The 16,536-nt window shown below is 42.5% G+C and overlaps 1 protein-coding gene across 2 annotated transcripts in view; it reads right to left on the bottom strand.

Moving 5' to 3' along the window:
- Nucleotides 1-16,047, bottom strand: part of LOC115800063 (protein kinase C beta type-like) — a 43,644-nt gene extending 27,597 nt beyond the window's left edge. Inside the window, exons 1-2 of one of the 2 annotated variants that reach the window (XM_030757416.1) lie at nt 15,623-16,047; nt 15,103-15,134 (exon numbers count right to left, since the gene is read on the bottom strand). In XM_030757416.1, coding sequence (XP_030613276.1) covers nt 15,103-15,134; nt 15,623-15,786 — 196 coding nt within the window. In that variant the 5' untranslated portion in view covers nt 15,787-16,047. The remainder of the gene's footprint in view (nt 1-15,102; nt 15,135-15,622) is intronic. The other variant, XM_030757349.1, reaches the window with a different exon arrangement.
- Between the last annotated feature and the right edge of the window lie 489 nt (nt 16,048-16,536).

Raw genomic sequence — 16,536 nt, 5'->3', positions numbered from 1 at the left:
TTTCAATCAGCAGCTTAGACTGGGTAGTAGGGCTGTGTTGTGTCGTCCAAATGTTAAATGATTAAAAAAAAAACCCTGTCATATTGTGATATCATTGCTATAGAAACATTTCTGTTGCACACAACAACTAGACAAGCCCATGCCTGACAGCCAGAGCCGACCTCTGAGGATGATTTAGCAAAAAGGGACCTACTTCAACATCCTCAAACAAAGCTTTGAAAAATATGCAAATATAAATATGTTGCTTCCCCAATATGCAAATATAAATATGTTGCTTCCAATAAAAAGTGGCAACAAATTTGTTTCAGTACTTGAGGGGGAAAAAAACCCAAAACAAACTATGGTGTACAACACAAAATTTTTTTTCAGGGGGGGGAGTGTCATCTGAAGCAAGGTCCGGGCGATGCTGAAGCGTACGAAGGGATACAGTACGAGCGCTGCGTGTATAGAAAATACAGTGTCGGCAGAGGATTTCAGCTTTTGCCATTGCCAGAAGTCACCAAAGTTGCTAAATTTGTCACTTTGTCATTTGTGCTCCCCTTCGCTTTAAAGCTGGTTGCCATTTTGCTTTCTGTAGCCACGCGAAATCAAACGCGAGATCACGCGTGCACATTGTGGATGAAACTGCCCGTCCCAGTGGTAAACTGCGGTGAAATAATACTATAGTGCAGCGATCTAGTGAGAGAAAACAAATCAGTCTGGTCAGCGACAGGGAGGGCGCGCCTGCTCGCTAATTGCAGTGATAGCGAAGAGTTCCGATAGCAAACCGGTGAAATTCCTAGCCCGGCGCAAGACTGTACTGGCTTGTCCTATGGATGACAAATATACAATTTTTGCTGCTTACTGGGTTCAACTATAGCCTCAAAATCCAATCAAAAACAAACTTGAAGCTGGAAAATTAACCAATTTCTAGCAGATTTTTTCTAATTCTTTTGTGAATTTGAGTCTTTTCTTTTAGTTGGTCATGACAACTGGAGGACAAGAGTTCAGAGGACCACTTCACCTTCAACTTTAAAACCATTATTTATAGTAGCTGGTGAGAACAATGAGTAATACAGTTATGTAGACTGAAATTAAACCCTTTAAACTGGAGTTCCTTTACAAAAAAAACAAAACAAAACAAAACACCAACTCATAACTCCAAAAACAGCAAACATCACATCATTCATTAGTTTCTTTGTGTCCTAAGCTTACTGTTTACCACTAAACACCAAAGATAATAATCTTCAAACTGAAGAAAACTATGGGAACTCTCCTTTTCTCCAAAACGGTCTCTGGAGTCAAACCATTTATAGAAATGATGTTTGAAATCAGTTTCAGAAGCTAACTGCGTTCCAGTCACTGGCAGCGATTCTGTTACTCCAACGTACAGCAGCTCAAAACAAGGCGGTGCCTATCAAACTCCGATAAGCAGACTGCCACTAGATATAATCTGCTTCTCAAAGTGCAAAGGCCACTGGGGTGTGAAGAGGCCAGATGAGTGAAATTCACAGCCTTCCTTAGAGGGATAAAAATGTTTCGCTCCGGTCACTTTTTGGTGGAGCAGACATCACTAATGCTGCATCTGCACCGAGATAATACAAACACACCAAACGCTAAAACAGACTGCTTTCAGATCAGTTTTAAGATGTACATGTTCGAATTTGATCTGGGTGGCTCAACTGACTTTGGTGTTTTCCTGACTTGTGCTCAGCACTTTGCTTTATGACTAAAGACCTGAAAACATGTGAAACATTAGACCTGCTACTTGTCACCATATTCACATTACAACTTCAATTGTATCGTAGCCTTTTAAAGTCTAGATTTAAGAGGCACACTTTCATTTCCACCCCGGACATATACGCATCTGCGTCAGCCAGATCACAAATCTGACTTACATGCAGATTTGTTTTCCTGAGCTACAAACAAATCAGGCCCTCCTGCAGTCTAGGAAGAGGTGGTAATGTAGCTGAAGATGTTTGTCACGAGGAAAATAACTGCTGCACTTTTTGCTGTTTAGTTACAATACTAGATATGCACACACAACAACCTCTGATGTGTCTTATGAGATGCATTTCAGCTAGCATATTGCAGCAGGGTTCATTTCATAACAGGCAACAGGGAGCAACACTTCACAGCCTTCTGATACAGATCATTTTTGTAAAGAATGTGCAAATATTTTACCAGAAATGTCTGACAAAAATCTTTTTTTTTCTTTTTTTTAAAAAAATTGGACATAATATAAATGTATAATAAATATATATTTTTAAATTACATAAATATTTGTAGAAAATAAATAAATAGTGTATGTTCATATTAAAGGTGCAGCAGGCAAATACAATATATAATCCGAAAGCCTTCTGCAGCACTTCCCTGCCATCAGAGGAGCACAAGTACGTGTACGCGCTTCACATGCCTAAAAATATCAGTGTCAGTGCTGACATGTGGCTTCAAATCCCGCTCTCCCAGGAGGAAGTCGTTCGCTGAGCCCATTGCGCCATTGCATCTTACTTCCCACATTGACTTTTTCAGCACACTTTAAATACAGTATACTCCTTATTTTATCTGGCCTGAGAAGGCCTGTGACAGCCTCCAATCACTAGCTAGATTTTCTAAAGCCTGAATATAGAGCCTAGAGGAAGTCCTAAAGACCAGTTCCCTTTCACATCGCTTGAGTCACAATATGCTGAATGGATACAGACTCCGCAATAACCTAATGCCATAAACATGTAGCCTATCCCAACTTTAAATATTATATTACAGAACTAAAAATAGCCCCTTTAAATTATGTCTGAATGAGCACCCCATTGTTCAGGTTTTTTTTTTTTTTTTTTGGGGGGGGGGGGGGGGGGGGTCTTTTTTTGTGGTTTCAGTTTTCTATAAAACTTGCAGCAGCATCTTACTATGTCATAAGTCGTATCACGCTTAACGCGCCACAAGTCTGAATGCATTAAATCAGATAACGGACAGGCATCCACAACACTGCAGTCCTGTTGTCTGCACATACCTTTATTGCATTCTTTGAAATCATTCAGACAAATGCAATAACACGAAGACCAAAACCCCCCCAAAACTCACTGCCATGCTATAGTTAAAACAAACAAACAACAACAAAAAAACAATCCTGTGACTTCATGTATTTACTGTGTGAGTACTTTAAAGTGTGACTAGTGTAGCAGGGAAATCGATTCCTAAAGCCCCATCACGCATGCCTAGAATCAGGTCAATGACCCCCCTGGTAACCACCAGTCACAGGGGAATAATGGTTGGCAAGTGGATGCTGGAGGATGTTTGCTACCACCAGGTGAAATTTGCCAGAAAGAACTATAAGGTACTGCATCGAAAACTTCCGTGCAATTGCTCTGGTTTGGTTGGCTTGCCGCAGTCGCCCAGGTTGGCAGAAGACATCGACTTCTTTGCAAAGGCTCGCCAGCCACTCTCAGAGCATTGGTGAAACTACGGAGTTCAACGTAAACCTGCAATGGCGTCTATCCACTGACTTCATGTCATTAAGAACACCAGCTACAACTTTTTGTAAAAAAAATGGCTGCCATGAAATGAGTCTATGTTACATATTCCATATCTGAAGGGGGCTAATGTCACCATCCACAGAGGACAAAGTGTTTATAACAAAGCCATCATTGATTTAACAAATCTCTTGTATAATTGATACATGTCTAGCATTTATAACAAAGCACATAACCTTAATTTAAAAAACTGCTTTAAAAATAAAGTCACATCTAAGTATGATAACTGTTGTTTAAATAGCAATACAATGACTATTTTTAGATTACTTCCACAAGTACACGGGTATTTTTTTAAAAACAGATTTTTTTTTTTGTTTTTAAAGATATTTCTGCATTTCCCAAAAATGGTGTCAAGCAGGTGGAGATATAACCCCAACTGTATGGAAATGTTGGCTAACTAAAAGCCTAAGGCTGCTCATTATGGGGAAAAAAAAATCACACTGCATTTATTGCACTTAAAGAACAATGAATACCTTGAAATCTAGTGCACTTCTACAATCTCTTGAAAATAAATACTAAATTGAAAATAAGATACACAATATATGAATAAAATGCTCACATTTTAGTGACTGCATACTGACAGATCCTGTACATGTACTCAAAAGGTTTGGTATTAACATTGGTGGGGACGTATGTAGAATCAGTTTCCAGGATTTTTGGTGACGAATCGGGGTCCGGTGCGGCTTCAGACTAAATCAGAATTATTCAGGCCGACACAGCAAATACTGGTTATACTGGTTACAGCGGCGACGCTGCGGAGTTTGTGTTGCGGATGGTGCAGATACCACCGTGCAGCAAATCTGTGTTAATTACCTTGCGGTCGTGTCCCGGTGTTTTACATACAGTGCGGCCGACAGAAACAAATAAAATGCCGGGACTTTGCCCTCCTGGGTCAGTTTTTTCTTTCCGGGTATGAAAATATTTGTGCCTCTATTTTTTCCACTTTTTTGTTCATTCCCTCACGTCTATTCCAATAGTTTCAGCCATCACCCTCCAGGAATTTGCCAGCATTTGTGAGTCCTTATATTCATGCTATGATTATTTCTTATATTTAGACAATTATTGTTATTCTCTCACTAATAAATTCAAAAACTCCCGGACACAGTAGTCGGAAGTGCACAGGTGCAATCTGCGGTGCTGAACAGGCCAATCAGAATTGTTGCGGTCTGCACGTGTTGTTACATTTATTGGGAGGTGCACGTCAGGTTACGCCAAAAAATAAACAAACAAACCCTCAGATGTAGATTACTGCATCAAATTCAGAAGGCTTTCCGGTTATGGCCTAAGCCCCGCAAAGACCCAATGCAGAAGCATAATTCCAGCCTAAGAGTATACTTGCAGAGCGTAATGTGACATCATTTTAATAATAATCGTTTTGTCAGTTACAATGTTTTTGTTGTTTTTTGGAGCCGAACTCTGAATCAAAATTTGATGAATTGCACAGCCCTAATGCTGGTGGCATAATTGTATGTTTTAGCAAACTTTGGGCCTCTTAATGAGCACTATTTGAATGCCACAGTCCATCTGAGTATTGTTGCTGAGCATGTCCATCCCTTTATGACAACACTGTAACCTGATGGCTTCTTCGAGCAGGATAACATTTCATGTCAAAGCTCAGATCATCTCAGGCTCTAATGGCCTTTACAGTCACCGGAGCACCTTAGAGCACCTTTTGGGACAGATTCAGCACCTTGTTGAATCTATGAAGTGAAGAATTAAGGAAGTTCTTAAGGCAAAAGGGGATCTAACAGGGCACTAGTAAGGTGTATCTAATGAGGTGGCCAGTGAGTGTATGCCTGATTGTTTCTGTTAATGATTATATTACTTGTTTAATGCCCAACATCAAAATGCAGGACTAAATGTCCTAGTTTCTTAGGTTACAAGTTTAAATAAACATTTTCCATGGAAATTGCTTCAGGGCTGAAATTCTAAAGCAACAACACTTCAGAGGAAACAGCTTTTCATGTCACAACAGGAAAAGCAAAGATGTAAATAATGACAGTGGAGAAAGCTGAATTCCATATAGCTCCAACATATATGCTGGCCCACTCCTGTTAGGACTTGCTGGGAATAATTCAATAGACCTGGGATTTCACACACACACACACACACACACACACACACACACACACACACACACACACACACACACACACACACACACACACAAACACACACCTGTGCTTTAAATTCTTGGACAGATTAAAATTGTGGTTTAAGAAAGGCCTTCATCATTAAACCCACCACTTGCTTATCTGTTACAATGCAAATGCTTCTTCTCAGCATCTCTTGAATCCCAGCTGTAACTGTCTAACCACTTTGTGGCATTTTAAATTTGTGTAACGTGCTTTTCATTTGTGAAATGTTCCCTCAAACCATGATACACTAACTGAAGTGAAAACTGACCCTAACACACTCGGTCCAGCCTCTTCTCAAACACCTGCATCTGACTTTAGCAGGAAACAACAAGAGAGCAGCTTCCTCTTTTTGCTGTCAGTGCACTCAGGTGTGCACGCCTAAACAAACGAGCACCAGTACAAGAAATGAAAAGCCAGGGGAAAAAAAGCAGACATCTCTGAATACCTGCTGAACCGGAATCCAGCTCAGCTACAATGGCTACAAGACATACAATAAACAAGTTAGAACAAGCCCACACCCCCCTGTATGAAATTCCTCTGAACCAAGACTGGCTTATGTGTATGTTTGCGCCTCTCCCTGACACCCTTCTTCTTTCTTTCTCAATACTCTTTAATCACCACTGTTCACGCAATCTTTAATTCAAAGGAAAGAGGAAAAAAACGCTTTCATTTAGACACAACTTATATTTGGATTATCTGGCTTAATGTAATAAAAAAGTTAATGTCACAAAAGTATTACAACCATCATTCACACAGGAATAAAATAGCTTTTTTTTTTACTTTGAAGCAGGTCTTAATCTTTCAAGTCACCTTAACTCTAAATGCAAAACAGCTACTAAAGGGTGTTAGGGTGAAACCATTTTGTCAGTGGCTGTTTCCAAAGTCATGAATAAACTTCAACGGAACTTTTACACAATTTGTGGAACAGATCTTCACAAAATGCAGAAGCTTGTGGTGAGAAATATTTACGAAACGTTGCTTACAAATTTCTCCACGATTTTCAAATCAGGTTAAATTTACAGAAAGAACTCACAAGCTTTTTTGCCTTGTGTTGACAGACCAGTGGAATCCTAAAAGATGCTGTTTTAACAGCTTTCAAATGTTCTTCTGTGTCCATCCCTAAAAAAAAAAAAAAAAAAAATGTGCCTTTCACAACTGGTTGGAAAGTGATTGCTGGCAGTTGCTAGGTGAAATTGGCAGTAGAGAGATATACAGTGCTGCAACAAAAACATCCTTGCAATTGCTTTGGTTGTTAGCGGGTTGCTACAGTCACCTGTACGTTGCGTGAAAGATGGCAACTTGTCTGGAAACACTTGCCAACTGCTCACCTGGAGGTAGTGAAACTGTGAAAAGTGCAACACCAACTGTAAACTGAGACCAGTCACCTTCAAAGTAAAAGTTGTACTTCACTGCTGAAGCCAACACATTTCAAAAGGTGCAACTTTTACTTTGAAGGTGAATAGTCTCCAGCAGCCTTCCAACTATGGGACGCCACGGCAATCTGCTAACGACCGGGTGCAGCACCCTCTTTGGGACTAATTTCACAGACCACCATCAAGTGAAGGTTGCCAAGAAATTGCCGACAAGTCTCCAGGTCTGTTTAACCGAGGCCATAAGAGCTTATCCAACTAAGGGTGGTGGTGGAGATGGGGGGAGGGTTTGAGAGGCCTATAGACACGTCGCCAGTCCATCACAGGGCCAGCACAGAGAGACAGACAACCACACCTACAGCCAATTTAGACTCATCAGTTAACCAAGGGGCTATTGCCTCACAGCAGGAAGGTCCCTGGATTGAACCCTCCAGGTCTGTATGTTCTCCCTGTGGCCACAGCTCAAAGACATGCACCTCAGATTAGGTTGATCATATGTAGTTATTAAAATATGAAGAAGGGTTACAAGTGATTATTATTATCAATTACTCAATTATTATACCAATGACTGATTCAGCTGCATTGGATGAATTTATTCTATTAAATATCAAAGCATGACTTTGGTGGATCGCACCAATCAGTCTTAATCACAATCTTCAGGTAACATATTTCAGTTTCTAACAAAACAGACAGGAAGAGTTTTTTGTATGTGAACTGCAAACAAAGCCTTAGCTGCTGAACAATATGATTACACTATATTGAATTGCATGGTTTACAGCAAAGAAGCATAAACCATGAGTGCAGCTGCACATCAGACCTGCTTGCTTTAAATCTTTCAGGCTTTCACATTAAAATCTCAACATATCCTCAAATCTCAAACTAATAAATCAACATTTGAACTGAGATATCTTTTAACCAGTAAATCACCAACCCAGTGCTTTCTGAGAAATCAAGATAAACATTTGTTTGTTTCTGAATTTGTCGTACTCTCGAAAGAGCCAGAGCCAATAAACTGTATATGTAGGCCCGTGTATTTGTTCTCACTGGACAGTTAAGCTGAATATTTGTTTAATCCAAATTTAAATGTAATTTACATAATTCATATTTATAGAAGTTTCAGTGTGAGTAACAAACACCACAAGTAGCCTTTTGACCTGTGCATGAAAGCCATACATTTTTTCACTTTTCAAATTTGCTTGATCCACAGTTGAACTCAGATGCGTGCATACTTTTCATTCTGCACTTTAATTCACAACATCACAAGAAACATTTTAATCCGTTCACATGATCACTTTTCTTGAGCACCAAACATTAAAGAAAAAAAACAGGGTGCCCCATGACCACACGGCAGAGCTGAAGACGCTCAACTACACCTGGAGCACCACTGGGAACCTGGCAGCAGAGACAGCAGTGGAGAGGTTCTACTGCTGTCCTGCATGTCAGCTGGCTTTATGGGCACAAAGAAGAACCAGTTTCTCAAGATGAGTGAAGTTAAGAAGTGGGGGGAAAAAAAAAATAAAAATCAACTAAACTGCTTAAAAAAAATTCAAGGAACAGTTTTTAATCAGAGTACAGAATCAATCAATCAATCAATCAATCAATCAATCAACTTTATTTATAAAGCACTTTAAAATCAAATGCAGTTGGCCAAAGTGCTGTACAAATCTAAGCACAAACAAACAAAACACAGACATAAGATAAGGAAAGGATTAATAAATAAATAAATAAAACCACAGCTAAGAAAATAAACAAAGAAAACCAACATCTCAAACTGAGTTAAAAGCCAATAAGAAAAAATGTGTTTTAAGAGAGGACTTAAAAGCAGAGAGTGAGTCAGCCTGCCTAATGTGCAAAGGAAGATCGTTCCACAGTTTTGGGGCAGCAACTGAAAAAGCGCGGTCACCTCTGGACTTCCTCTTTGTCTTTGGAACAGCCAGCAGTGCCAGATCAGCTGACCTGAGTGAACGTGAAGGAACGTACAGGTGGAGCAGATCTGACAGATATGACGGGGCGAGGCCATGAAGACATTTAAAAACAAATAAAAGGATTTTAAAATCTATCCTAAAATGAACTGGGAGCCAATGAAGTGAGGCCAAGATCGGAGAAATGTGCTCACGTTTTTTGACCCCAACTAAAAGCCGTGCAGCAGCATTTTGGACCATCTGGAGCCAGGCAAGCAGTGTCTGACTGAGCCCAACATAAAGTGCATTGCAGTAGTCTAAGTGAGTCGTAATAAAAGCATGGATTAAAATCTCAAAATGATGCTGAGAAAGAAATGGTTTAACTTTGGCCAGTTGTCTTAGCTGATAAAAGCTGGACTTGACTACTGACTTAATTTGGGCATCAAGTTTGAGTTCACTGTCCAGCTTCACACCTAAGTTTGTTGCTGTCTTAGTAAGATGTTGAGTTAAGGGACCCAGGTCAATAGTCATTTTTGAAGTATCACTGGGCCCAAGCAGCAACACCTCTGTCTTTTTATCATTTAGGTGCAAAAAGTTAGTGGACAGCCATGCCTTGATTTCTCCAATGCACTCGAGGAGACGGTTAGCAGAATATGCATTTTGCTGCTTGAGAGGCACAAAAATTTGGCAGTCATCAGCATAAAGGTGGAATGCGATGTCATGCTTTCTGAGAATTGATCCCATCGGAAGTAGGTAGAGAGAGAAGAGGAGAGGACCAAGAATAGAGCCTTGGGGCACCCCACATGTAAGGGGTGCTGCGCAAGATTCAGCAGCCCCAATACGAACACAAAAACTTCTCTCTGACAGATAGGATCGAAACCAATCTAACTCCACACCCTTAATGCCCACCCAGTTTTCCAGTCGAGAGAGGAGGATCTGGTGGTCCACAGTATCGAAGGCCGCTGTTAGGTCCAACAGGACCAAAGCAACACAATGACCAGCATCTGTGGCTAAGAGAATGTCATTAAAAACCCGTAACAGTGCCGACTCAGTAGTGTGGCGGGATTTAAAACCAGACTGGAAGTCTTCTAGGGTGTCATACTTATCTAAAAACGAACTGAGCTGGCAGTAGACAATCTTCTCTAGAATTTTTGAAATAAAAGGGAGTTTAGAAATCGGCCTGAAATTGGAAAGTTGAGAGGAGTCTAGGCCAGGTTTTTTAATGAGTGGGGTCACAACTGCCTTCTTAAGACAAGCAGGGACTATACCCTTTGCAAAGCTCCCATTAATAATACTAAGCAAGTAAAATGCCAAAGTGGGAAAAACCTCCTTGAAAAGGCGAGGTGTCAAGGGGTCATTTGGAGACCCAGCAGGCTTCATATGACCAATGATTTCCCGCAGGGACGACGGAGTGACAGGCTCAAACTGGTCAAAAACAGCCGGGCAAGTGACAGGGATAGAGAGGCCATAGGAGGAAGAACTAATGAGTGCCCTAATGCTAGCAACCTTATCGATAAACACCTTCATGAATTTCTTACACAGTTCAAAGGAGTTCTCCAGGTAATCAGATTGAGGTGCACTCAGAACAGAATTTACAACTTTAAAAAGAACACGAGGATTTTGACAATTAGAGGTGATGATATCAGAAAAATACTTAGATTTAACAGCCTTCACAGTTTTCTGATAAAACCGCCAACTATCCCGAAGTAACTGGAAGGACACCTGTAACTTGTCCTTCTTCCACTTACGCTCAGCTCTCCTGCACTCGCGCCTGGCAGAGCGTGTTCGGTCATTCATCCAAGGCTCAGATCGAGGTTTGGAAGGTCTCATTTTCAGCGGAGCTACAGTATCTAATACAGTCAGGCAAGTCGAGTTAAATCGAGAAGTGAGTACCTCGACATCTGAATTAAGGCCGAGGCATTCAGGGGAGCTGATTACAGTGTTAAAGACTGAGGAGAACTGAGCAGCAGTAGAGGAATTAAAGGCGCGACAGTGCCGTGTAGGAATAACAGATTTCACCATATGACAGGAGAGAGGCATGTCAAAGACAACAGGCATATGGTCAGAGAAAACAGCATCACAAACCTCTAAGTTAAAAACACTAAAACCATAAGTTAAAACAAGATCAAGAGTGTGCCCACATTCCTGCGTTGGACTTGACACAGATTGCACAAAATTAAAAGAATCAATAAGATGTAGAAAATCATTGGCCAACGGCTTCAAAGGACAGCATATTAATATTAATATGAATATGAATATTAAAATCACCAACTATTAAAATCTGATCATAGTTTGGCATTATTCCTGCCAGGAAATCAGCAAAGTCACTAATAAAATCCTTGTTATACTTAGGTGGTCTGTAAACAACCGCGCACAGCACTGGAGGAGCCGAGCAGACTTCAAATAAATTAACTTCAAAGCTGGAATAAAATGTTGACAGCTGGACTTGTTTACACTTATATCGTTCTTTATAAACAGTGGCAGTGCCTCCGCCACGTCCTGACATTCTCGGAGAGTTAAAGTTAGAGCAGTCAGGTGGCAACAGTTCGCAGAAAACACTCGACTCACCAACAGTCAACCAAGTCTCAGTGATACACAGAAAATCCAGACCGCGGGACGTAAAGAAATCCTTGACGATAAAGGTTTTGTTAGCTAGCGATCTAGCATTCACCAGGGCCATCCTGACAGGAGCCGGAGCCATAGCGGTTTGTTGGGCTCGAGGAAGAGGCCGCAGATTATGTAGGTTCACCCCACGCCCACCGAGGTAAGGAAAGGAGAGACCTGATGGTTGTACCACGACCGAGCCGACCACAGGAATCAGAGAGGAGGCAATCGGATCCAGGAAGCGCCGTGAAATGAAACGATGAAATGCCGTTCCAGCATCCCCAGAGAAGGCGGCAGAAGGACGTGCCAGAGCAGCTCTCAGTTTTGTTAGCTTGCCACCGCGTTTCCCACGACGTCTGCGCCTTCGGCGTGCAGCCGGAAAACGGCGGAGACATGCCGGTATAGGTGAGTTGTTGAGGATACCCTGAACTTTTCTGTCAGTAAGCACTGCTTTTTTTGCCGCTGTTAGCTGCTGTGAAGCAGCATTAGTGAAACTTTCTTTCAAGTGGATGTAACATTGTTGGACTTGGACACTTAGCGTACAATGTGAAAATGTAATCGAACTGATTAGTCTCTAGCCACATGCATAAAATGCAATTAGGCCGAACAAAAATGTCCATCTCAGCCACTGTATTCAAGATGACAGGGCAACATGGCAGCTTCCACAAACTGGCACCTGCTCCTATTTATTTTTAATAGGTTTATTCTAAGTTTATGAAAATGCATCAATTTGTTGGAAGATGTAATTACACAGTAATCAATGTATATTTATAAGTTATGAGTGAACTTAAGGATCACTGTCACAGGCAAACAAATTCAGAAGGGTTGTCTTATACTGCTGTGCTACCCAGAAACATGCAATATTATAGTTATTAGATTACAGCTGATTATGTGTTACACTAACATCTTCTTACTATAATGATCAGCGCATATGTCTGTTTCCTAACTCTTCCTAGACGTATTAATTAATCTAGATTAAACTTACTATATAAACTATATATACTTACTATATAAACTTACATATATGATTACATAGAATTAAAAATCCTTTCAAATCAAAATGTAAATCATATACATTTTAGTCCATAATAAATTTGGCTACTTTAACCGAGTGTCTAATAAAATATTACAAAAACTGTGGTTATTACATTTCTCCGGAATCCAGGGAGATTTTGATGGTCTTAACCTGTTGAGTTAAAAGGAGCTGTATTTATCTTTTGGTTCATGGAGAGCTTTCACCACGTCTTCACTTCTAAAGGCTGAGAGGTGAACGGTCTTCATGAACCTAAAAAGAAGTCCCGTTGCCTTCAATTTAGCGGGTTAAGACTCTCACAACCTAGGTGACTGAGAACCTACACAAACACATTTACCAAATTACTTTTTCTTTGGCTTATAAATCAAGAAATATGTGTGTTCATACACCTCTCTCTAAAAATGGACTGGCACTCTATGTGCTTTTTACCAAGCCAAATTCACCCAGTCACACAGCACTTCACTGTACGCCTTTAATCACTTTTCATGCACACTCACACTCCAGTGGAGGCATCAGGGGAATTCTGAGGTTCAGTATCTTGCCTGCCATGCGCACTGCAGAAGCCGGGGATTGAACCACTAACTTAACTGGTGGACGACCTGCTCTACCTTCTGAGCCACAGCTGCCTCCAAACTTAGCAGTATTCCCAGGTGGTCTCCCAAGCTCAAGCCCACTTAGCCCCCAAGATCAGATGGAATCCACTTGGTACTTGTTGGATGTATTTCTGAGGTCAGTGCATTGCCAACTTTGAGCTTATCAGGATGAGTGGGTCTCATATTGTTGCCACCGTTTTCCACAGGCTGGCTGCCTCCTCTGTGTGTATGGTGGGAGGACCACATGAATGTTTGTATGGCTATCTTTGTGAGGAGATTTATTGACATAATGCATTCCCAGGCCCCCTTCCTCTAACCCCTGCTTAAACCTTATTCTAACCTCACCACTCAAACAGGCCTCTGAATTAAAAGGTGAAAACAGGGCAAAAAGCTCTAAAATACCCTCACTATGCTAGTCTAATAAAAAAAAAAATCATAACAAGATGGTAATGACATACTTTGGTATGTTTAATGTTTTTTTATTAATGTTTTTATTTCTCCGGTTTCTTTGCAGGTGGCGTGGGTAAACCACATAGCTGTTCTCATTTCAAAGAGTATCACTTTGTGTACGTCTGCCTTCATTTTCACAACAACTTTTTTCATGTGAGGGCGTCTGACAGCTGAAGCTGCAGAGAAATGACCTGGACCTCATTCTTTGTAACCTGGGGGTGGGGGGGTGGGGCTCATTTATTTTTAACACCAATAAGAGCAGTTTGGTTTCACATTAGAGGAGCTGCACAGATCAAGTTTTCTGATTTTTGTTTTAAGTAAATTTTATTTTCCAGTCCAAGTCACAGCTCCGAAAAAAAAAAAAGAAAGAAAGAAAAAGCAGTTACTTGAGGCATTACTCTTAAATTTGGCATCGACTTACATGGCAACACTCTGGCCTGCATGCACATGAGTGCTGACTGGATAGTTTGAGTGTTTAGCTACTTTTCATATCTATGATGTTTACTTTGCTCTCAGTCAGTGCATGAAAGGCTTTCTATTTGAGTAAGGGTGATCTGTTCTCAGCAGCTCAACCTGACCAAGGCTGCAGATGGTCTGCGTTTTCTACACTTTGTGTGCGTGTATGTGTTATCAGCTCGTAGTCCAGGAGGCTGTGAGCGCTCACTCACGCACGCAAAGCGTTAATTTTCTCTACCCCCAGTGCATTTCCTGTATCACCAGCTGAGCAGTTGATGAGGGGACTTCAACTTTTTCTTTTTTTTTTTTCCTTTTCTGCCAATAGAATTACACAAGAGGCTAGCATGACAACTTTGGCTGCTATCGTCCTGAGCTGTACATGGATGATCACATGACTGAGGCCAAATGACTTGAGGTGGGTGTCTGAGATGAATGGTGAAGAGGAGGAAGTGATATAGAGCAACAACATTTGCCGCAGCTCAGCAGCATGCGTGTGATTGAGGGCTGTCGCTGTGCTGCTGCAGGGGCCTGTTTGTGAAACTGCTTTGTGCAGAGGTCCGTGTCTAGACACCCACCCACCCACCGCCACCTTGACTAGCCGCCCACCCACACATCACCATCCACCCCCACCCACACACAACCACCATTTTAAATCTCCAATCAGATGCAAACAGCCTGATAAATCTAACTTCCTGATCTGTCTCCCTCCCATCTCTCCTCGGTCAAAACCAGACATCTCAGCTTTCAGTACTCCGCCGACTCTTCTACTCTTACATCTCACACTGTCTCGTCAGCTCGAGCCTCTTCGGGAGCGCTCCCACTCTCATTTATCACTGCTGGCAAGCACCTGCTTTGAGTTTGACACCTGCCTGCCAACACCAACCAGCCGTCAACAAAAGAGCCAACAGGTCACTCTAACAGTGTGCAGACCTGAGGCCCTGAATGCAAGAAACAAACACACACAGCAACACTCCTTCAGACAGTGAACATCCGTCCACACACCCACAGCCATATGCAGCAGAGGGATTTGTGAATGAGCCGCTGCTCTTACCTTGGCACTGGAATCCCTGCTTCCCAAAGCCCCTGTGGACAGAAAGACATGGCTGTGAAATTTGGGGAATTCACAGGATATCCACGGACATTGACGCACGCGCAAACATACATTGAGTCACACATGATCTCTCCCTCTCTCTCTCTCTCACACACACACATACATATATCAGTGGGGCCCTGTGTCTTCAGCAGCATTCCTCCAGTTTCAGAGATGGGTTTCCGGGTCGATGCGGTAAAAACACCGAGCAGCAGCTACTGCTCTGCGGCTGCCGACACGCCATCTCCCCCCGACAGGCCCGCGGTGCTGTCGCATTGTGGAGATCTGAGGAGGGGTGGGGGGGATGGATGGCGCACCGCGGCGTTTGTCATGACAGTGACAATAAATAAACACTGCGGTGTCAGTGTGGAGGGAGGCCGACCATTAAGCCGCCGCAGCAGCAAGTGAATCACCTGTGTCCTTTACCCCTCGCGCACGCACGCACACACACACACATGCACGCACGCACGCGCGCACTCACCAGATGAAGTCCGTGCAGTGGCTGCAGAAGGTTGGCTGCTTGAAGAAGCGCGCGATGAACTTGTGGTTCTTCACCTCATGCACGTTCTTCTGACGGAGGGCTCCCTGACGGGCAAAGCCGCGCGCGCCCTCCGGTACCTCTCCTTCGCTGTTGGGGTCAGCCATCTTAACGAGGAAGCGGCGGCGGTCCGAGAGGAGGAACGAGGGGTGAGGAGAACGAAGAGAGAGAGACGACGGAGGGAGCGGGGGAGAACGAGTCGCGGTGCAGGTGCCGCCTCCTCCTCCTCCTTCTCCTCTTCGCCCCGCTGGCCGCCGCGGTGTCGCTCGTGCTGCCGCTGTTTTTGTCGGTCTGCGTCCAGCTCGCGCTAAAGCTGCTGCAGCTGCTTCTTCCGGCGGGTCCCCGTGCCGCGCGCCTGCTTCCCTCTTCTCACCGATGTGTTGCAGCTTACAACTCTCTCTCTCTCTCGCTCTCTTCCTCTCTCTCTCTCTCTGTTTGTGTCGGCGCTTTGACGCGTTGTTTGTGTGGCACACCTCTAAAGCAATTTCTCGCTGTCAGTGGCTGCACGAGTCCTGCATACTTTAAGTGGAATATGACTTTTGGAGACGCAGAAATCGAAACTAGACCGAAGCACCAATTAAGACAAACCAGTAATTGCCAGGAGGACCCCCAGTCCCCAACCTCCAAGCTCCAAGTTCAGAGGGTCCGACATTATCAGTGAATCTGGTGACCCCATCCATTCATCTCGAAATCTACCCTTAGTCATAGGGTCTAAACATGAGTGGATAGAAAACAGTAAAATTTTTGATTGAACTCGTGTCTAGGGCTGAATGAAAACTTACATTTTAAAATATTTTCTTCATTATATACAATACATGTGGCTTATTGTGTAGAGTTTAATTAGATCTGTTCATTAT

The sequence above is a fragment of the Archocentrus centrarchus genome, chromosome 1, assembly GCF_007364275.1.
Source record: "Archocentrus centrarchus isolate MPI-CPG fArcCen1 chromosome 1, fArcCen1, whole genome shotgun sequence".
Taxonomy (NCBI): Eukaryota; Metazoa; Chordata; class Actinopteri; order Cichliformes; family Cichlidae; genus Archocentrus; species Archocentrus centrarchus.
The sequence above is the reverse complement of the archived record's forward strand: the minus strand, read 5'-3'. Positions and strand labels throughout refer to the sequence as shown.